This window comes from Vombatus ursinus, unplaced genomic scaffold, assembly GCF_900497805.2.
Source record: "Vombatus ursinus unplaced genomic scaffold, bare-nosed wombat genome assembly UNPS02000582.1, whole genome shotgun sequence".
NCBI classification, from domain to species: domain Eukaryota; kingdom Metazoa; phylum Chordata; class Mammalia; order Diprotodontia; family Vombatidae; genus Vombatus; species Vombatus ursinus.
Window position 1 is genome coordinate 10,161,287 of NW_020940360.1, and position 21,543 is coordinate 10,182,829.

The following is a 21,543-nucleotide window of genomic DNA, read 5'->3' on the forward strand; positions in this document are numbered from 1 at the left end:
AAGCCAAGATTAAAATGGAAGGAGAGTCGGTGCATGATTTTTTGTTCACAGAAGATTGTGCACTCAGTGAAGCCTCTGAAGCTAAGATGCAATAAAGTATGGATTGTTTCTCTGCTGCTTGTGCTAATTTTGGCCTAACAGTTAACATCAAGAAAAAATGGGTACCCCATCAGCCAGCATACCACCACCCACATGTGGAACCATTGGTTACTCCAAGTAGAGAAGTTTTTTAAGGCTGTGGACAAGTTTGCTTGCCTTGGCAGTATACTTTTCAGAGAGGTACACATTGATAATTCGGTTGATGCACGAATTGCCAGAGCTAGCTCAGTGTTTGGGAGGCTCTGAAGGAAAGTATTAGAGAGAAGAGGTATTAGACTGGCTATCAAATTAAAGGTCTGTTGTGCTGACCCATTGTTGTATGTCTGTGAAAACTAGGTAGTATACCAGTGTCAGGCCAGGAAATTGAATTATTTCCGTTTGAATTGTCTTAGAAAGATTCTGAAGATCACCTGGCAGAATAAGTTACCAGACACTGAGGTCCTTTCTAGAACTAAACTGGAAAGCATTCAAACTCTACTGCAGAGAGTACAACTATGATGGGCTGGCCACATTGTTTGAATGCCAAATGTATGCTTGCCTAAAAGACTATTTTATGGAGAACTCACACAGGACACGTGCTCACATCATGGTCAAAACAAGCGATACAAAGACACTTTCAAGGTCTTTCTTAAGAACTTTGGAATTGATTGTGTGACATGGGACACACTGGCATAGGACTGCCCAGCGTGATGTGCCTTCATTAGAGAAGGTTCTGTGCTCTATGAGCAAAGAAGAATTGAAGTAGCTCAGAAGAAACTCAAGATGCACACATTTAGAGAATTCATTCCAAATGTTCACATAGACTATTTGTATCCAACCTCTGGTGGAGCATTCCAAGCTTATATTAGTCTGATCAGCCACAGCTGATGCATTATAACTTGACTCTAACATCATAATGTCATTTTGGTCCTCCTCAAGAATGAAGGACAAGGGGCAGCTAGGTGGCACAGTGGATAGATCTCCGACCTTGGTGTCAGAAGGACCTGAGTTCAAATCTGGCCTCAGACACTTGACACTTACTAGCTGTGTGACCCTAGGCAAGTCACTTAACCCCAATTGCCTCACACACAAAAAAAAGTGTGAAGGATGACAAGCAACTAACAATGTAACCACTTTGTCCATAGTAGTTGTTGGATACTAAGCCTAAATGTGCTATAATTTGTAATGGCCCAACCACCAGGGTTAAAAAAAAAAAAAAAAGGCCCTAGAAAAACTAAGAGTAGGCAAGTTTTGTCCTTGGAGAATTTTCATCACCCATATCCAATGTTCCTTTGCTCCCCCTTGTTGACTTTTCCCCGAGTATGTCTTTGTTCTGTTCCTGCTAATGGAATACTGTATTTGCTGATAAGGACTTGAGTTGTGATTCCTCCCAGCCATTCTGTTCTTATCTTGGGTCCATGATTGCCTAGACTGTGGGTGTCCCCACTCATCTTTGCCAAATGGTTTGGTTGGGCCGGTGGGTGGCTTTGACATAACTTCCATCAAACATTGTGTAAGAGGAATAAATAAATATAGACCTGGCAAGCTACTTTGAAAAAGTTGCTAACTTCTAATTTATGACCATAAGAGCTTATAGTGAATACCTCTTCTTATCTCCTCCCTACCTACTACGCTACATTGATCATTTACTTCACCAATTTTTAGTCACCTACTAATGTGCAAGGCATTGTAAGAATCACTATACTTAAATGCTAAAATTTGAGAGTAAGGGTATAGCACATTTCCCTTCAATTTCTTCAGATTACTTGGTAAAAAGCAAGTATTAATGTATCGCTAAATAAGAATGAACAAAAAGAGCAGCACTATAATTACTATATTCACAACTGAAGATACACTTTACATATCCTTTTTTTTCTAATGTCACCAAATAAAAGAACTTTATCTGAGATACTCTGGGTTGCAACACAATTTAAATCCTGCTTATGAACATCCTACAGTTCTTTTTTTTTTTCACTCGTCTTGCAAACCACTTTCTTCAAGTTTCTGAGAGATGCTTCTGAAACAGTCAGAATTGTGCTTCTGGAGCAGGTTGGGGGCATTAATCTCATTCCATGTGACATAGTTAAGGTTGTGATGCTTACAAGCTGAGGATCTAAAATTTTGAGCATATCGTTGAAGACAACACTCAACAAAACTTTTGAAAACCAAATAGCCAAACTCAGTGATATTCAACACAATGCACAGACATGATGTGACTAGCAAGAAGTAAAGGAAGATTTTCTTCTCAGTGGGCTTGGAGATAAAGCAGTCCACAGTGCTTGGGCAGGGATTGCATCACATTTCACAAGGTAGGGTGCTCTAAATCCGTCATACAAATTGTAAAACAAAAGCAGGAAGCCAATTTCAAATCCAGTTTTGAAAACAAGGCTGATGACATAAGTGTACCACAGGCTCCCGTCCATGTTACCTGGCCTAATGTAAAACTTCTTACTGTGCCTTTTTTCCCAGCCCTCACAGTAGCCACATGTAAAACAACCAGAAGAGAAGGGGTGGAGACCATGATCAGCTGCAAGGCTCAAAGCCTAACCTGGGAGATGGGGAAAAAGTAGTCAAAACAGACATTTTCACAACCAGGCTGCCTAATGTTGCATTGAAACTCCTTCTTTTCATCTTTCCAAACATGTTCTGCAGCTACCATGTAGACCAGCAAACAGAATATAAAGACAGCAGCCAGCCAGATTCGACCAATTCCAGTTGAATATTTATTTACTCCACTTAGGAGGTCTCTGAGGAACATCCAACTCATGGCTTTTGGTCAAGAAAGGCAAGACTTCTGTGAAAGAAAACAAATTCATTAAGATACATTTATTTCTTCCCTTCTATTCACTACTATTGAATAAAAGCTGTGAAAGAAAATCCTAACTTCTGCCATTATCCGTCTTTGGATGTGGAGAGAGTATTATTATTATTATTATTATTTTTTTTTTTTTTTAGGCAATTGGGTGTTAAGTGACCTGCCCAGGGTCACACAGCTAGTGTCAAGTGTTTGGTCTGAGTCTGTATTTGAACTCAGGTCCTCCTGACTTCAGGGCCAGTGCTCTATCCACTAGGCCACCCAGCTGCCCCGAGAGTATTATTTTTTAGAGAACTTTTTTAAAGTAATAGATGATGTCCTGTCTTGCATCAAAGAATATGGCGGTTGACGCACATGGGTAGTGCCCATGTGTAACCTGGCCCATCAGCTTGAATTTGGTTGGTTGGTTGGTTTATTCCAAAGTGCATGTTACCCTTACCTCAACAATAAGTAAAAAGCCTTTCTAATTACTGCCTCTAAAGAAGGAAATGCTGTGCACATAGACATTAGTGATCCTAATTACCTTCTAATTGCAGATTCTTAACCTCAGACTTCTATGTCCTTTAAGATACTAATCTGTCTGCTCAGAAGTCATAAAGAGATTCAGCAGTACTGAGAAATGTAGAGTTATTTTTTAAATCATTTTGAGTATTTAAAACTAGTTATTACTTGGAAATTGGCAAATATATTACATTTTTAAATGTATTTATATGAATTTTAATGTTTATCAATGTAACAATTTGCACCATAAACTTGTTGGGAACACTTTTTAGCAGCTGGAAACTATGATATAACAAGGTTAATACACATATATTTTAAATGGGTTTTTTTCTACTTTGTATTGATAGAATTACCTAGATTCATTCTCACACTTTTGCCTGATATTCCACTTCCACCTCACTATTATTCCCCCCATTCCACAACTATGATCAACAATAGTATATCTGCAAAATATCTAGCCAGAACTAAGGGTACAGTTTATGGCTGTGACAGAGCCATAGGCGTTAAAGCCACACTTTTGTCTTCTCTAACACAGTACTTGGAACAACTGAATTCCATACCTTAATAATAAATTCAACAATTTTTTATTAAGCACCTACTATGGGCAATGTACTAGGGTAGGCACTATGGATACAGAGTTGGAAAAACCATATTCCTTACCTTTCAAATAGTTTATAATCTTACATGGATATAAAACATAAACATAAATGTGCATGATGTAAGGTGCAATGTTATTGGAACAAAGTAGAAACCAGGACAAACTGCTGTAGAAGAATTTGAGAGGGGAAAGACTAATTTAAGCTAGGGGTTATCAAGGAAGTATTTAAGGAGTAGGTTTTACCTTGATATGTAACCTGTGACCCTGCACCAAAGTGCTAGATTCACCACAGGGGGCTTCTTACACAATCGCTTTTTCTCTTTTATTACATTCAGCATTTTCCTGGGACTCTTGGCCCATAAAGGGAAAGAACTGAAGATTCCTAAAGAGTCAAGAAGTCTTCCTCTGATTGTCACCTTCTCCAAGGAACTTTATATGGTTCTCACAAATTAGTACTACTTTTGAGGCCTCATCAAAAAGAAAGTACCCAGAGTTGCTAGAAAGTTGACCCCTTTCCCATGGACCTGCTCAGTCCACACTACTTATGTGACTGGTCACAAGTAAGGTTCAGATTTCTACATCAGGCCTTGCTGTTTCTTGGTTTCAGCTTCTATTTGCTCCAGAACTCCATCATTCTTCCACTGATACTCCATTGCTGCTGGCTTACATCCCTGTAGCTACTAAATTGGCCTATTCTACCACTGCCACCTCTAAGACCATGTGTTCTTCTCTCCCTGGCCACATGGTACTCTAATGCATATGGTTCCCAGAAGGGGCCACATGGCTATGCAGATTTTCCTTCAGTTAACTATAATTTCTATTTAACCATCTTTTTGTGCTACATTTTATTTTTGGTTCTAACTCCATCTGTCTGTTGCCCTACAACCTTTTTGAGGGACAAATCCAAGTTCATAAACCCAGTTGTATGAACTGGACATGTGTTAATTATCTTTAAGATGATGTCAATGGACCAAAGAGTACCCAAAATAAAGCAGGTCTACATCACATCAATGAGATCATCAATGTCTGAATGAAGATCTTATCCCTCTTAACTTGTTAAGAAGGCCTAAAACTCGCAAAGAGAATCTCATACTTCATTTAGGAGATACAAGATGGATTCAAAAGAACTTTACCAGTCTCCTCTTAGGTATATAAAGAAAAAAAAAAGGATTTAAAAGGATTTGAAGGAAGGAAAGGATTCAACAGGTATAAATGAGGAGGAAGTTCATGGAGTCATAGTCTATGGGAATACATGGAAATGAGAAATGGCATGTTGAGTTTAGGAAACATCTAGTAGTCCATTTTGAGTGGAACACAGAGTGTATGAAGGAGGAATGTAAAATAAAGCTAGAAACATTAGTTGGAGACAGATTGTAGAAGCCTTTTTTTAATGCCTCACCATGGCATATATATTTTATGTTATATACAATAGGCAACCTATGTAGATTTTGAATAGGAAGTACTATGGTCAGACTTCAGAACCAGGAACATTATATTAGTAGCTCTGGGAAGGATAGATTGGGGATAGGAGATACCAGAATCAGAAGGAACAGTTAAGAAGTTATTTCAAAAATACAGGTGAGAGGTGATGGTGGTCTAAACTGGGGGGTGGGGAATTGATATGTTTGAAAGATTTTGAAGGTTGATAACTGATTTGATTTAGAAAGGGAATGATCAAATATGACTCCAAGTTTTTGAGCCCATATGCCAAGGAAGATAGTGTTACCATAACAGGATTGGCTTAGGTAAAGAGAAGATAATGAATTTTAGAAATGTTAATGAGGTGCTGGAAGGACATCCAAGTAAAGATGTCCAGAAGGCAATAGAAATGTGGGAGTATAGATCAAGGTTAAAATTCAGGCTGAATAATAGATATGACAGTCATCATTGGCATGCAGATAATGGTTGCAGCAATGAAAATTGGTGAGATCACCAAGAAGAAAAGTGTTATAGAGGGATCTTTGGGGATATTCATGCTTAGGTGGCAAAAGGAATATAAATAATCCAGTGAAGGAGACTGAGAAATGTCATTTAGAGGAGAAAGATGTTGAGACAGTGAAAAATAACAAGAAAACTTAGTTAGAATCAGGACAATACATTATCTTAGAAGAGAGTGCCAATAGTGTCAGTGCTGCAGAATGGTCAAAGATCTGATGACTGAGAAAAATTAATAGAATTTGGAGTAGAACAATTTACACAATGCCCACAATAATGTAGAACAACTTTGAAAGACTTCAGAACTCCGATCTGCGTAATGACCAGCAATGAATGTGGGTGAATGATGATAGATTAGAGATGAAGAACGAAATATATATTTTCAGACATAGCCAATGAATTGATTTGTTTCAATATACCTATTAATTATTAAGGAGGGCTTCTATCAATCAACAAGCATTTATTAAGTGAATATTACATGCCAGGGAATGTGATAGATGCTAGGGATACAAAGACCAAAAAAAAAAAAGGAGTAATCTCTACTCTCAAAGAGCTTACATTGTACTGGAGATGACACGAGTAAGACAGCATGTGTGCCTATACATATACATTTATATGTATGTATGTGTGTGTGTGTGTGTGTGTGTGTAATGAGTCCCTCAGTTGTATGTTGCAACCTGCTCCCATTCATTGCTCACCTTTTCATTGCTCTCTGTATGATGTTCATCTTTAGTTCTTTGGAGGTATTCCAAGTCTTATTGCCACATATCAATACCAGTCAAATATATTTATTGAAAATATGGATGTTTGCTGGTTATAGGAAGCTCAGGGCCAGTAAGAGTGTTTCACAACTTCTGGAAAGTTATATAACTCTGCTCTCTTCCTTTTCAATTCTTGCCCAACTGGACACTACTGTCCATATGTATTGTCTGTCCCAGATATAGTATATATGCTATATAGAGCTTTCTAAAAAAGTTCTCTAGGGTGTCCACTCAGATGCATTTTGAAATCTGAATGGTAGACATATTTTATCCATTTGGTCTTTCCTGCATTGATGAACAGGCCATACTACTTTTAGTGATTTCAGATCTCTTTCAGGGAGGCTCGTGGTATTTTAGCTCTTGATAGAATCAATACAATGTCACCCCCAAACAGAAGTATCTAGAGGACCTTACCATCTACAGAAAATCCTTTCTTAACTAGAACTCTGTAAAGAATCTCCATCAAGGTAGGGAATAGATAGTTAAATACAAGGTAGTTAGGGAAGATGGGCCCTAGCAATTGGGAAGATTGGAAAGGTAGCGGTGCTTGAGTTATGTCTTGACAGAAGTGAAGGATTCTAGGAGGCAACAGTGAGGAGGAAGTTTATTCTGGGCATAGGAAAGTATCAGTGTAAAGTCATGGAGATGGAAGGTAGAGTATCACATTGAGGGACAAATAAGAAGACCAATTTGACCGAAACACAAAGTGCAGTGAGGAGAATAATGTAAAAGAAGGCTAGAAAGATTGATAGACACCAACCTGTAAAGGACTTTGAAAGCTAAACAAAGGAGTTTATGTTTATTCCTAGAGACAATTGGGAGCCACTGGAGATTATTGAATAGGGAAGTGACATGGTCAGATTTACACTTAAGGATTTCAAAGTCATATCACTTCAGAAGCTGTATGAAGGATGAATTGGAGTGGGAAGAGATAAGTCAGGGAGATCAATTAGGAGGCCATAGAGGGAAGGAAGGAAGGAAGGAAGGAAGGAAGGAAGGAAGGAAGGAAGGAAGGAAGGAAGGAAGGGAAGGAAAGAAGGAAGAATGAATTTATTCAGTGCCTACTATGTACCTAGCATTTAGCTTTACAAGTATTATCTTACTTGATACAATAACCCTAGGAGATAGGTGCTATTATGATCCCCGTTTTAAATACAGTTTCAGAAGCTGAGACAAAGATTAAATGATTTGCCTAGGGTCACACAGCTAGCGTCTTGAAACCAGATTTGAACTCAGGTCTTCCTGATTCTAGGCTCAGTGTTCTATCCACTGCACTACCTAACTTCCTAATAATCTAGACAAGATGAGATGAAGGTCTGAACTAAGATGGTGGTCATGTGAGTAGAGAGAAGTAGTCAGATTTAAGAGTTGCCATAGAGTTACAAATGCCAAAAATGTGATTGGACATAAATACATACATACATGTATATATAACATATATATATCAAGAACGTAAAGTCAACAAACATGTATTAAGCACCTACTATGTGCCATGCTTTCTGCTCAGCTCTGGGGGATACAGTGAAAGACAAAAATGCAGTCCCTACCCTTGAGCTCACATTTTAATGGGAGAGAAAACATGCAAGCAACTATGTACACTATATTTATATATATATATATGCATATATATATATAATAAATGGGAGGAAATTTCAGAGAGAAGGAACTAATTGTGGGGGGGGGTAGGAAAAATCTATTTCAGAAGAGGAGATTTGAATTGAATCTTGAGAGAAGCCAGAAGGTGGAGGTGAGAAGGAAAAACATTCCAGGTATGTGGGACAGCCTGTGAAAAGTCATGGAGTTGGTAGATGAAGAATTGAGCATAATGCTGAAATTATGAACCTGAACCTGGAAACAAGAAGAATGATGGTGCCCTCTACAGAAGTAGGGAAATTTAATGGTGGATTTTTAAAAAAAAAAGAGTTTAAATACATGAAAGACCAGAAGGAAGTTCAGAAGAGGACACAAGCAAAGCAGTTTCATCACTTGTGTGTTAAATTTAATGTAATTTTTTAAAGTGATACAATGTCTTAGTTTCATAAACAGGCGTCTTTCCTGTTCTTTGTATATAGAAATGTTGATATGTATTAGTGTTTATTAAATTCATAAGAGAAAACTTTAAAATGGGATTTGAAAAGTGGTGGTCTTGGAGAGAGATGTTTCAATAGAGTGCTAAGCTTGAAAGCCAGATAGTAAGAGGCTGAGGCAGATGGAATGTTGAGTTTAGGAGACATCAGGTAGTCCATTTTGAGTGGAACTCAGAGTGTATGAAGGAGGCAGAAAATGAAGCACAAACTACTCTTTTTATAAGTTTAGCAATGAATAATAGAAAAAAATGCAATAGTTTGAAAGGATGAAAAGAATCAAGGGAAAGTTTTTTTCAGTAAAGAGGAGACCTGAGCATTATTGTAGGCATTATCAAAAGAACCACTAGAGAGGAAAGGTTTACAGATGAGAGAGAATGATCCACAGAGCAAAGTCCTGGAGGGGATGGAGTCAAAGGCAGAAGTCAGCCACCTTCTTTTCTGAAACTGGAGCAAAAAAAGAGGATGATTTAGACTATAGAGAAATTTAGGCATGTAGAAGATGGGAAATGAAGAGGGGAAGTCATGACAAAGGCCCTCAATCTCACCATGCTATCACAACACGAGTAGAGTAATTTGTGACCACATTTTATTTTTCCCTTAGCCTTTCAACCAATAAGAACATACAGGATCTTGTTCTAAGATGGAATGATGTTCTGACAACATAGGGTTAAGAAAATTGGGCTAATGTATCAAGAAGGCACCTATCATGAAGTCTCACAAATAATACACAATAACTTTGGTTTTCTTTTATGAGAGATAAAATGTAATAAGCCGAGACGCTAGTGCTTAGGGCAGATAAACAAAGAGTAATGAATACTTTTCACAGAGAATGAAGACAAGTGTATAAAATGTTCCATTCAAAGAGGAGTAAACACTTCATTGCTGTTAGTTATCAGAACACATAAACAAAATGCATTAAATAAAAAGGCTTCTTAAGCCTGCCAGAAAGGTTAATATCTGTATAAATAATTCAAATTAATTTTTAAAAAAAGCAAGTATTATGTTTCCCCATGACATATGGCATTTGACGTGTGTCCATGTTTCACAAGAGAAAATCTGTGTCATGTTACAAAACAGTAGAAAGAGCCTTATCAGGCCTTTTCGAGAAGAGAAAAGAGGAATTTTATCTACTGTTTTCCCCCCTTGAGGAAAAATAGATAATAAAGAAGCACTATATATTGAATGGCGTTGAATAGAACCAGAAAACTATCAAAAGAGCTGCCTAACAGGCTTTTTCCACTCTGCCTCCTCTAACCTATCCTCCACTACCAGATTATGCCTTGATCTACTTATACCCCTCCTCTGCTCAAAATCCTTCAATGGATCCCTATTGCCTACCAAGGAAAATTTAATTGCAACTAACAGATAAATGGTCTTTTAAGGTTTAGAAGTACATTCCTTCCAACAACCCTCTGAGGTAGTTCGTGCAAGTATAATTTTTCCCATTTTACAGATGAAGAATCTGAGGCTTAAGAGAAGTTAAAAGATGTGTCCATTACCATATGGCTGGTAAAGGCTAGAATTTGAAGGTCTCCTTGGTGCACAAACAGCTTTCTGTTTACTATATCACCTTAGCCTGGCATTCAAGGCCCTGAACAATGTTTCATGACTAATTTTCCAGCTGTATGTTTTTGCCTGCATGTACTCCATTCAAACCAACCTGCACAAATTATTGTCCCTCAAACATGCTCTACAACTATTCTCTTCTGCACTCTTGCTCAAAATGTTCTCTATGCCTGGAGTACATACTGTCCTTGTCCTTCTCCCTGTTGAATTCTATTGAATTCCTACTTACCCTTTGATGTACAACTAAACATTGCTTCCATTAATCCATTCTTGATTACTCCAGTTGGTAATGGCCTCCTCAGACCTAGTATGATATATTGGGAAAACACTTAATATATTTATTATTCAGCATTATTACTTTCCCCCTAAACTCAACCATCTTACCAGAATGGAGTCAGAGGGCTCCATTCTGAAAATCACCCAAGTTCACAACCTCAAAGTTATCCTCAGGTTATACTCTTACTCATTACCCCCATATCTAAACACTTGCCAAGTTTTTTTGTGTGTGTTTTGTTTTTGTGTTGTTTTTTTAGGCAGTGGAATTAAATGACTTGCCCGAGGTCACACAGCTAGTAAGTGTCAAGTGTCTGAGGTTAGATTTGAACTCAGGTCCTCCTGACTCCAGGGCCAGTACTCTATCCACTGCCCCACTTAGCTGCCCCACTTGCCAAGTTTTATAGATTCTACCTTTGCATCATCTCTCACATCTGCTCCCTTACCTGTGTTCATAGTCTAAACCAATCCTTCAGCTTCCTGTATTTGGCATTTTATCTTCAATGCCCTTGCCTCTGCACAGGTTACCCCCACCCCATGCCTGAAATGTTCCTGCTCCTCATCTCCAGCTCTTGGAACTACTATCTTCCTTCAAATCTCCCCTCAACTGCTACCTCCTACAAGAGATCTTTGCTAATTCTACCCAGGTGCTAGTTCTGCCTCAGCCTGAAATTATTTTCTATTCATTTAGCATATTGTTTATTTTTTCCATCTGTGTATATGTTGTTCCCCCAAATAGAATTTAAACTACTTGAGAAAAAGCCTTTAATAAATGTTTGTGGAATTAAATTATCCTGAATTTCAGTATGTCTTCCAAGAAGTGCACATAGACCTGAAACAGAGGGAATCAGTTAGACTTTCTATGGTGTTCTCTCCTCATCAACAATAGGAGGATCACCAGAAATGGGCTACAATTTGCACCATTGGATGAGTGAAATCACAGACTCATTGACATATCAAAGTATGAGAGCGTGTTCATTTCCCTTAACAGACTGTGAATTCAATGAGGGCAAGAACCATGTCTTAGCTAAATGTTATCTTTCGTCTAGTATCTATCACAATACTAATACCATAGTAAGTAGTTGAGAAATGGTTCTTTGATTTGAATAGAAGGGACTGACGAAGTCCTGTGAGTCAGAATTACACCCAAGCCATCAAAAACTAATAGTTGTCTGCCCTCTTTTCAAGCTCTTCAGATTGTTAAGGGCCTCCCTCATTCCACAGGCTATTATAATAGTAAATCACTTTTCCTGCCTGAATTGTCTTCCTTTTTTTCTAAGCTAAGCCTCTTGTTTCAATTTTAGTGCATTTTCACCATTTTTCCTCCTGTGAGGATGGATATCTCCTCATAATAACAAAGTTATCACTTGTTTTTCTTATCCTTGGCTACAAGAATCCCAACTTCTTTGATTTTTCTTGATGAGATCTACTTTTTCTTTATTCATTTTTCTTGCTTTTCTTGTAATTTCTGGAAACTCCTTTGGATTTTTTAGAGGTTCTACTTATAAAGTCTAAGGATCTAGTTTTACCAGTAAATTTCTCCTTTCATTTGAAGAAGCAGCAGTTAACTTCAACAAGATTTTAGCTTTAGTGAGAAATACAAACAGAAGATGAAATTAATCAGATGATTTCTTGAAGCCCAACCCCAAAGGTCCCCACTACTACTTATAATTTTGGAAGGCATATCACATTTTTCTAAGTCATTGGAAAATCCAGCAAAAAATCCTTAAATTTAATGAAACATCAGTGACCCAGTTACCTGTCCATCCTGGAGTCAAGTAGTAAAATAGATACAGAATTACAACTTGTTCTGCTATTTTTCACAGAAAGTAAAACTTATCATCCAATCTTGGAAAGTGAGCAAAGCTTGGATCTTTCAGTCTGGTCAGATACAAATTCTAGAAATACATTCCATTACCACCAATCCTACCATCTCTAGGAAATTTGTCCAGTATATATGGATCATCTTCCTTTCCTCAGTGCAGTTAGCAACTCTTTTTCTTAGAAGTACATAAATTTAAAAAATAACAAATGTAAAGAAAAATAGATGTAGATATGTATATACATATGCCTATTACATTTTTATTTGTTAGATTTTTGTGTATATGTGTGTATGAACATATGTGTGTATGGGTATGTATATTATATATGTGTACATATATGTACTGATACTAAAAATATGTATACATATTTTGTTTCCTCTGAGTTCCCTTTTGAAGGAAGACTTAGAGGGGAAATGATTGTTATCCTCAAATGTTTGAGGGGCTGTCATGTGAAAGAGGGATTAAACTTATTCTTTATAGCTCCAGACCAATGGTTGGAAGAAAAATGAAGCAAATGTCACTACAGTAAGAAAAAATTTTCTTATCAGAGATATCTACCTACTGTACTCCAAATTAAACCAAAATTTATATTTAGTTATGTGGTTTGAATATATTTAAAGATGAGCCTTTCTGACTCCAGGCCCAGAGTTCTATCCACCTAGTTGACCCTCTAGCATATAGTAAGCACTTAATAAATGATTACTGAATGACTAATTGAATCATCCTGCTGAGGCCAGTATCCACGCCATGACATTAACATTCAACAACACCCTTATAAAGTATTATAATAAGGAAAAGTGTATTTGTGGCCACCACCATCCACCCTGAGCACTAAAAATGCCAGATATACTCAGAGCCAGACTTACCCTAACCACAGGAGAACTTACACTGGATTTGGAGTCAGGGGACCTGGATTTGAGTCCTGACTCTGCCACTTACTTCTTGTTCAGTCTTAAGCTAATCAATTCATGTCTTTGGGCCTCCATTTACTCATCTGTAAAATGAAGGGTTTGGACTCTAATGTAATTATAAAAATAATCCTTACTTGGTCCTTCCACTTCACTGTCAGCCTATATCTCATGTCTGCCCTTTTTAGCAAAACTCCTTGAAAAGGCAATCTACAATAGGTGTCTCCACTTTCTGTTCTCTCTCCTCTCAACAATTTGTCTTCCCACCTTCATTGGAACTACTCTCTCTAAAGTTGCTAATGGTCTCTTAGTTGTTAAATCCAGCAGCCTTTTCTCAATCCTCATTCTCCTCGAGCTCTCTGCAGCCTTTGACATTGTTGATCACTCTCTCCTTGACAATCTCTTCTCGCTGGGTTTTCTGGACACTACTCTCTCCTGATTTACCTCCTACCTATATGACTACTCCTTCTCTGTCTCCTTTGCTGGATCTTCTTCCAGATTACACTCTTTAATCATTGGGGTCCCTCAGGTTCTGCCTTATACCCTCTTCTCTTCTCCTCTCCCTCTCTACTACTTCACTTACGGATCTCATCATCACCATGGAATTAAATACCATCTATTGTTGATGATTCTCAAATCTATCTATCCTGCTCCAATCTTACATCTTCAACTACCTTTGAGACAACTAGAAATGGATGTTCATTAGACATCTTAAACTTAATATGTCCAAAACAGAACTTGTTACCTTTCCCCCTAAACCCATCCCACCTCCTACCTTCACTATTAGGCTTACAACCTAGGAGTCACCCTATATTCCTCACTATCTCTCACCCCTATATCCAGTCTGTTGCCAAGGCCTGTTGATTTCACCTCTTGAATACATCCCCTTCTCTTCTCTGACACTCTCACCTCTCTAAGGCCTGCCGTTATCGTCTCATGCCTGGATTATTGCAATAGACTGCCAGTGAGTGGGTAGGCCTACCTCAAGTCTCTCCCCACTCCAATCCATTGTCCATTCAGTCACTAAAGTGATTTTCCTAAAGCACAAATCCAATCATGTCACTCTCACCCCTCCAGTCAATAAACTCTAGTGACTTCCTATTGTCTCCAGGAGCAAATACAAAATGCTCTATTAGGCATTCAAAACCCTTCATAAGATGTATCCTCATATAAGATACACCTTACTCCCCACCATATATATACTCATCAATCCAATGACAGTGGCTTCCTGGCTATTCCATATACAAGATACTCCATCTCTCAGCTCAGGATATTCTCTCTGGCTGTCCTCTGTGCCTAAAATACTCTCCCTTCTCCACTCTAACTATTGACCTCCCTGGCTACCTTTAAACTCAACTAAAATTCCACCTTCTACAGTAAGGTTTCCCCCAACCACACACACCGCTTTTTGGAGGCAATTGGGATTGCCCAGGGTCACAGGGCTAGTAAGTGTCTGAGGCTAGATTTGAACTCACGTCCTCCTGATTCCAGAACCAGTGCTCTATTCACTGTATCACCTTGCTGCACCTTTCCTAAGCCCTCTTAATTCCAGTGCCTTGCCTAATTATTTCCTATTTATCCTGTATATAGCTTTCTTTGTGTATATTTGTTTGCATGTTGTTTCCCCCGATATATTGTATTCTCCTTGAGGGCAGGGGCTGTCTTTTGCTTCTTTTTGTATCCCCAGAACTTAGCATGGTACCTGGCAGGTGCTTAATAAATGCTTATTTACTAATATTAATAATAATAACCATCATCTCAATAGCACATTAAGGTTTGCAAAGAGCTTTACAAATATTATCTCATTTAATCCTCACAACAATCCTAGGATGTAGGTGTTATTATTATCGCCCTTTTACATGTGGGGAAACTGAAGCAGACAGAGGCTTAATAACGTGCCTGAGGCCACACAGCTAGTAAGTGTATGAGAGCAAATTTGAACTCAGATCTTCCTGAGTCCAGGCCCAGAGTTCTATCTACTGTGCCACAGAAAAGGTTTTTGCTCTTCCCTATTATTCCATTTCCTGCCTCTAGCTGACCTCAAAAATAATTGGTCTGGCTACATATAAATTAAATTCACTTATCTGAACTGTTCATATCTAATGATCTATAACAAAATAGTGATTATGCAAAACCTTAAATATGTCAGATTAACTTTTTAGGGTTGTTTATTATTTTATTATATTTATTTATTTTTATTATTTATTATATTTCATATTCACAATACTCTGCCAAAGTCCTACACTGAAGCCTTGTCATGTCCTGGAGGTGACCCTGGGTTCTGGAAGGCTATTCCAATGGAATATAATATCTGGCTGTAAAGGCTTTGAATGTGAATCTTTTGACAGATTGTGTGTTTTGCAAGTTTGGAAGGGCTCATCATCATGTTGTAATAATAGAATCATAGATTTATAGCTAGAAGAGACCTTAGATTCCACTGATCAAATCCTTCTCCCTCATTTTATAGATGAAGAAATGGAGGCTTAGAGAGGTTAAATGGCTTGTCCAAAGTCACACAGGAAGTATGTGGTAGAAGAGGGATTTGAATCCATGTCCTCTGGCTTTAAACTGCACCAAGTCATATGATGATGAATTTTTCAGCCACAGAAATTCTTGCAGGCCATCTGCTTGCTGAGAGTTGGAGGAATTATGATATGGAACCTCCACCAAGAGGAGATCACAGACCCTTGAAATCCTGAAGCATTACAACACTATACCCATTTCTCATATGTTCAGTCTTCAGAGTCAGTTACTGGTCATTCATCCAAAATTTTCTGAAAATTAGGGGGAACTTTGGCCTCAAGACAGGCACTAAAAGTGGAGATGGCAGTGAGGGAAAATATCAACAAAGGAATGAAAAAAGCATTTATTAGCATTTACTATGTGCCAGTCACTGTGCACATTTATATCCCCCCTGGGGATATAAATATTTTTAAAAAAGTGATACAATACAAATAAGGACAACATATATACTCAATAAACTCTAGTGGTTCTCTATTGTATCTAGGATGCCATATAAACTCCTAGTCTTTTACAGCCTGGCCTCCACCTACCTGTCCAGCCTTGTGAGATGTTACTTCCCTTCCCGCACTGTGCGGTAGAGCCTAACTGGCTCCATGCCTCTGCACAAACAGTCCTCCATGCTGCAACACTCTCTCTCCCTGCTGCCATTTCTTGGTGTTGCTGGCTTCTTCCTTTAGGAGCAGGAACTGCGTTTGTTTTTTTTTGCCCTTTTGTGTATTTGTTTTGTGTATTGTGTGTAGTAACACTTAGTAAATGCTTGTTGTTTAATGACTACCTCCCAGTCTCCCATTCATCTACTTTTCAACTCAAAAAGCCTGTCACTTACCTTTGCATCTTCTCGTCCTCTGTATTCCATCATTTGAAAAATTCTGTCATTTCTCCTTTGCAAAGTGTTTCTTAGATTCTTCCCTCCTACAGTTCCAGGGCCATTTCTCTAGTTTAGACTCACACCACCACCTTTCTGGTTCTCTACAGTTTTTCCTTGATTGGCCTTCTTGTTTCCACAATATCCCTATTCCAATTCAGCCTGCATACCACTGCCAGATTATCTTCCTCAGATACTGTTTTCATCATATCATTTCCTGCTCAGGAATTTTCAATGATTTCTCACTCTTGGTCAGATAATGCCTGACATTCAAGATCCCCTGTAATCTGCTAACCTTACCTATTCAAGTTGATTGTTACTGCTCTCTAACCTGAATCCTTCACCCTCGCCTAACCATATCATTCTTCTCTCACACCTCCCCTAGCCATACACACACTGCACCAAGTTTTGTTGTTTTTTCCTTGTGCTGTTACTCATTCCTGGAATCCTTTCTCCCTCTTTTTCCATCTGTTCACATTCTTCCCACTCTTCAAAGACAATCTTAAGTCCCAAATCCTCCATGAAACCTTTCTTGACCACTCTGACTCTCATTCACCTTTCTTTGATAGGTACTCCTATACCACCCAGTTTCGTACTTACATACTAGCACCTACTTCACTTCAGGGATATGCCAGGTACAGTGGTACACCTATAGTAACTGCTGCTGAAAGGCTGAGGCTGGTAAATCCCTTAAGTACAAGAGTTCGGAGCTGCAGTAAAGCTAAATCTAGACATTTATCCACACTAAGCTGGGCACTAAAATGGAGAGCCCCTCAGAGCAGAAAACCACCAGGCAACCTAACACAGGGCAAACCTACCCCAGTCAGAAAAACACAGCAGATTAAAGCTTCTGTGCCAGCTAGTATTGGGATCTGGCCATGAGTAGCTGCTACACTTTCCCTGGCCAAGAGAGGGAAACCTGGTCTCCAAAACAAAAGAAAACTTTCAAGGATCTGTATTTTGTTAGTATGGGTACTCGCTCCAATAACAGCTAACAACCTCCTATCTCTCTGTTCCTGTGGATGAATAATTAATTCACCATCCTGAAACCAATCTGATTGATAACCTTGTCTGAATTTAGCTAGGTTGGTTCTTGGACAAAAGACATACAGTCCATTACTAAACCCATATTCAAAGCCTTTCCAGCTTGATACGATATGCCAAAGGTTATGCTTTGATGACTTGCCTTCGATAACCAGGTCATGGCCATGCAGTGATGAGGTATTGGAATCAAAGTTTGGTAGAGGATACTACCTCATACTGTTCTTGAAACACTTATAAAAGGTAATCTTCCCCCACCACCAACAAGAAGATTAAGTTCATCAAGAAAAGGAATATAGTGTTTTCTATTTCACTTATGTCTCTCCAGAGTCATCTGTGAAGTTTTCTTATTATAGAGTAAGTAATAGATGAAGATGTGTTCGAGAAATACTTTCTTGGTTTTTAATCTCCCAATTACTAGCACTAATCACTAAATCAATTAGCAAACATTTATTAAGCATGTACTAAGTGCCAAGATAAATATAAAGAGAATAATACAAATAGATACAATGCAGTTAAATACAAGACAGTTAGGGATGCTGGACTCTAACAGTTGGTGGAAGGGTGCTTGATAAGAAAGGGCAAGTAAATACTTGGAGAAAAACCCTATCTCTGCTGCCAGAGAAGATGGTAATATTAGTGGGTAGGAAACTCCCCTTCATTCCTATTTAGTTAATCACTCTTCCCTGTGTGTTTACAGAAACAATAACAGCTTTGTTTTTTGTGGAGACATAAATGCACATTGCATGAATATTAAATGAACTAAATATTTCAAATGAAACCCATTTCTAAAGGTTTATCAAAAAGGTTTTTTTTTAAACCAACACAAAACAGCCATAAGTCAATTCTGTTTTGAAAGGTCTCAACATGTGTATTTTAGAACAAAATCTGAACTGTGAGGGATTGTGTGATGTTGGCTATGTGCCACATGGGGGTTGTGGCAAGATGGGGCAGGGACAAGATATTAGGAAGTAACCGGAGCTCACGCTCCCAAGGCAGGGGGCTGTGCCATGTGGAGTTGTGGTGAACTGGGGTAGGAACAGGATACGGGGAAGTAGCTGGAGCATGTGCTCCTGAGGCAGGGGGCTGTGCCACGTGGGAGTGGGATGGCAGAGAACGAGCTCCCTTTGTCTAGTCCTCTCCCTAAGTGCAGCGCTAACCCCAGATGTGTCCTTCCGGTATCTAGGCCTAGCTTCCTTTGTCACGTCCTCTCCCTTGGTGCAGTGCTAACCCCAGACATCCCCTTCCGGTATCTGATCCTACAACCAATTACTAGTAGGCGGGCTGAGGAGGAGGGGCTAGGAAGGTATATAAGGGGTAGTAGGGATCGGAGCTCGCTCTCTTGCTCCTGCTCGTGCTTTCCTGCTTGGCCTTGCTGTGATGGCCTCTGAATAAAGTTCGAGTGCTTGCACCTCCTGATCAGCTGTCTCTGTGTTTATCTGGGTGGGCTCTGAGGCCTGGTGAGTATGACCCTGGCAGCCTGCTCCTGTTAGAAGGAGAGCGCACGGCCCGACTGGCACACTTAACCATAAAATAAGCAGTTCTGGGGAGCTAGGATCTCTTCAAATTTATCTTTTCTTTTTTTTCTTTTTTTTCTTTTTTATTTTATTTATTTATTTAGGCAATTGGGGTTAAGTGACTTGCCCAGGGTCACACAGCTAGTCAAATTTATCTTTTCAGTAGTTAGAATATACCTCAGCTATCATACTTTAGATATTTTGCTGAGGTGATGATACAAAGTCTAAGTCTGAGTATATGTGAATGTTTTCCTATAATAATTTCTGAATCAGAATAGTGAACCCAATCATGGAAATGGGGTAGAGAAAGAAGAGAAGAGAACCTAATGAATTTATAAATCACTGGTTTAACTAACTCTTCTTTGTATAACACATATTCAGAAGTCATAATAAAACAAAAATCCAAAAGTCATAAAATAGAATAACCAAGGTCATCTGCAACCACGCATTTCCTGTTTCCTAGCTAAGCTTTGCCTGAGATGCTAAGGCTGGTGGTGATACTTGCAATGATATAGTTGTGACCCAAGCAGCCCTTACAAAATTAGAGGGTTCCTTGTTGAAGGAACCCCAAAAGATCCACCTACAAGTCTCAAAATGGTTACTAAAGCTCTAGGCTCCAACAACTATCCTAAGGCTTTGCCATGTTAATTCAGTAGGGGATATTGGAGACAGCTAAAATCCAACAAAATATTATATCTACATACAATGTCTAGTTCAACAAAACCCTTTCATGTTTCAGGAGACTATTGAAGATCTGTCACTCAACTTGCTGAGGGTTAAATCTTCTTCTGGTTCTTGATTTGCATGGGACTAGTGCAAAAAGGTGGTGGAGAACAAGCTAGTTCAAGTACAAAGAAGATAGCTCCTGTTCGTCTTAATTTCCTCTCTCCAAGGTTTGCAAATATATTACAAAGAGCTCCTTACATCCAGGGGCCTCAAGATCTGCTTGTTTATTAGCAAATTGTAATTAATAAAATCAAGGAGACACCTTTTGAAATTTTGGGGATTTGAGGGAGAGAATAAGGGGGCACATCAACCTCAGGAAGTGTTCTGTTCGCACTATTAAAGCTGTCTACCTGATTTCCTTTTATCTCTCGAGATCAGCTTTCCAGTCTCACATCTTGAATGATTCACCTAATCTCTCCTCATCATAGTTTCCTCTGCTTCAATTTCCTAATTTATAATATTATAACTCAACCTAGGATTATAGGATCACAGAATTAGATGTGGAAGAGCCCTCAGACCCCCACTCTGATGGGAATAGTAAGAAAATTAATTGAATTGTTACCTTCTGTCCCCTACCAACATACAAAGACCTGGTTTCCTGTGAAGATACAAAATGTTTTTTAATGAACCCTTATTTGAAAAAGCACTGTGACAGTCTTCAGTCTTTATAATACAATGCCACTGAAAAATAACAAAATTTTCCTATAGAGTACCATTAGCAAGAAGTCAACATAAGAAGAATGTATACTCTTAGGTGTCAGATAAGAACACTATTCTGGTGGATCATATAAAAATACTCATGTCAACCACATAGTCTGAAGGATGGTCTTACTCCAGGGTAGCTTGTTGAGTAAAGACACTGAGGATGAAGGGACGACAAGGGATAGCAGGTCCATTCATTTTGCCAAGGTTTATAATCTCTCAAAAGTTCCAGAGGGACTATTTCCCTGAAGTAGTTGCCCTCCCCCACTTAATACAAATGCAGGCTTTTCCCCTACAAAATAAATACATCTTATCATAACAGGAATAAGCTTGACTTACCTGCACAGTGCAGATGTAGAGATTAAGGAAAGATCCAGGCATTAGCTCAGGCCATGAAAAAATCATGAGCAGGTCATGTCATTTCCTTGAAAGGGAGTTGTGGCTGTAAAGCTGGGAAATTAATACTAGTGGTTTCCAAGGTAGTATAAACTAAACAGGTGTAACCTGAGTATTTGTTTTGGCTCATAATTTAAGTTATAGTAATCCTATGTCTCTGATGTGAGTAATACATGCTAAGGGGGAAATGAAGTTGGAATCAATATCTTAAAGCTATCTATACATATGTAGTTGATTGAATGTATGTTCTTTTAAAAAATTATGTTTTGATCAACCACTTAAGGCAATTAGAACAGTGCTGTACCTCCTTTAAGATTATCGAAAACTTATTTGCCCATGACTGTCTATTGGTAAGTCTTACCATTTCTACTTTTACAACATCTCTCTTATACACCCCCTTCTCTCCACTCACAACCACAATCCTGGTG

The 21,543-nt window shown here is 38.6% G+C and overlaps 1 protein-coding gene across 1 annotated transcript; it reads right to left on the reverse strand.

Annotated features, from left to right (window-relative positions):
• Positions 1–2,049: 2,049 nt before the first annotated feature.
• Positions 2,050–21,154, reverse strand: GJB7 (gap junction protein beta 7). Its single transcript, XM_027854310.1, is given in 5 exon segments — positions 2,050–2,372; positions 2,375–2,560; positions 2,563–2,872; positions 10,571–10,645; positions 21,059–21,154. Coding segments are annotated over 3 exon segments (792 nt in total). The 5' UTR covers positions 2,846–2,872; positions 10,571–10,645; positions 21,059–21,154.
• Positions 21,155–21,543: the final 389 nt, after the last annotated feature.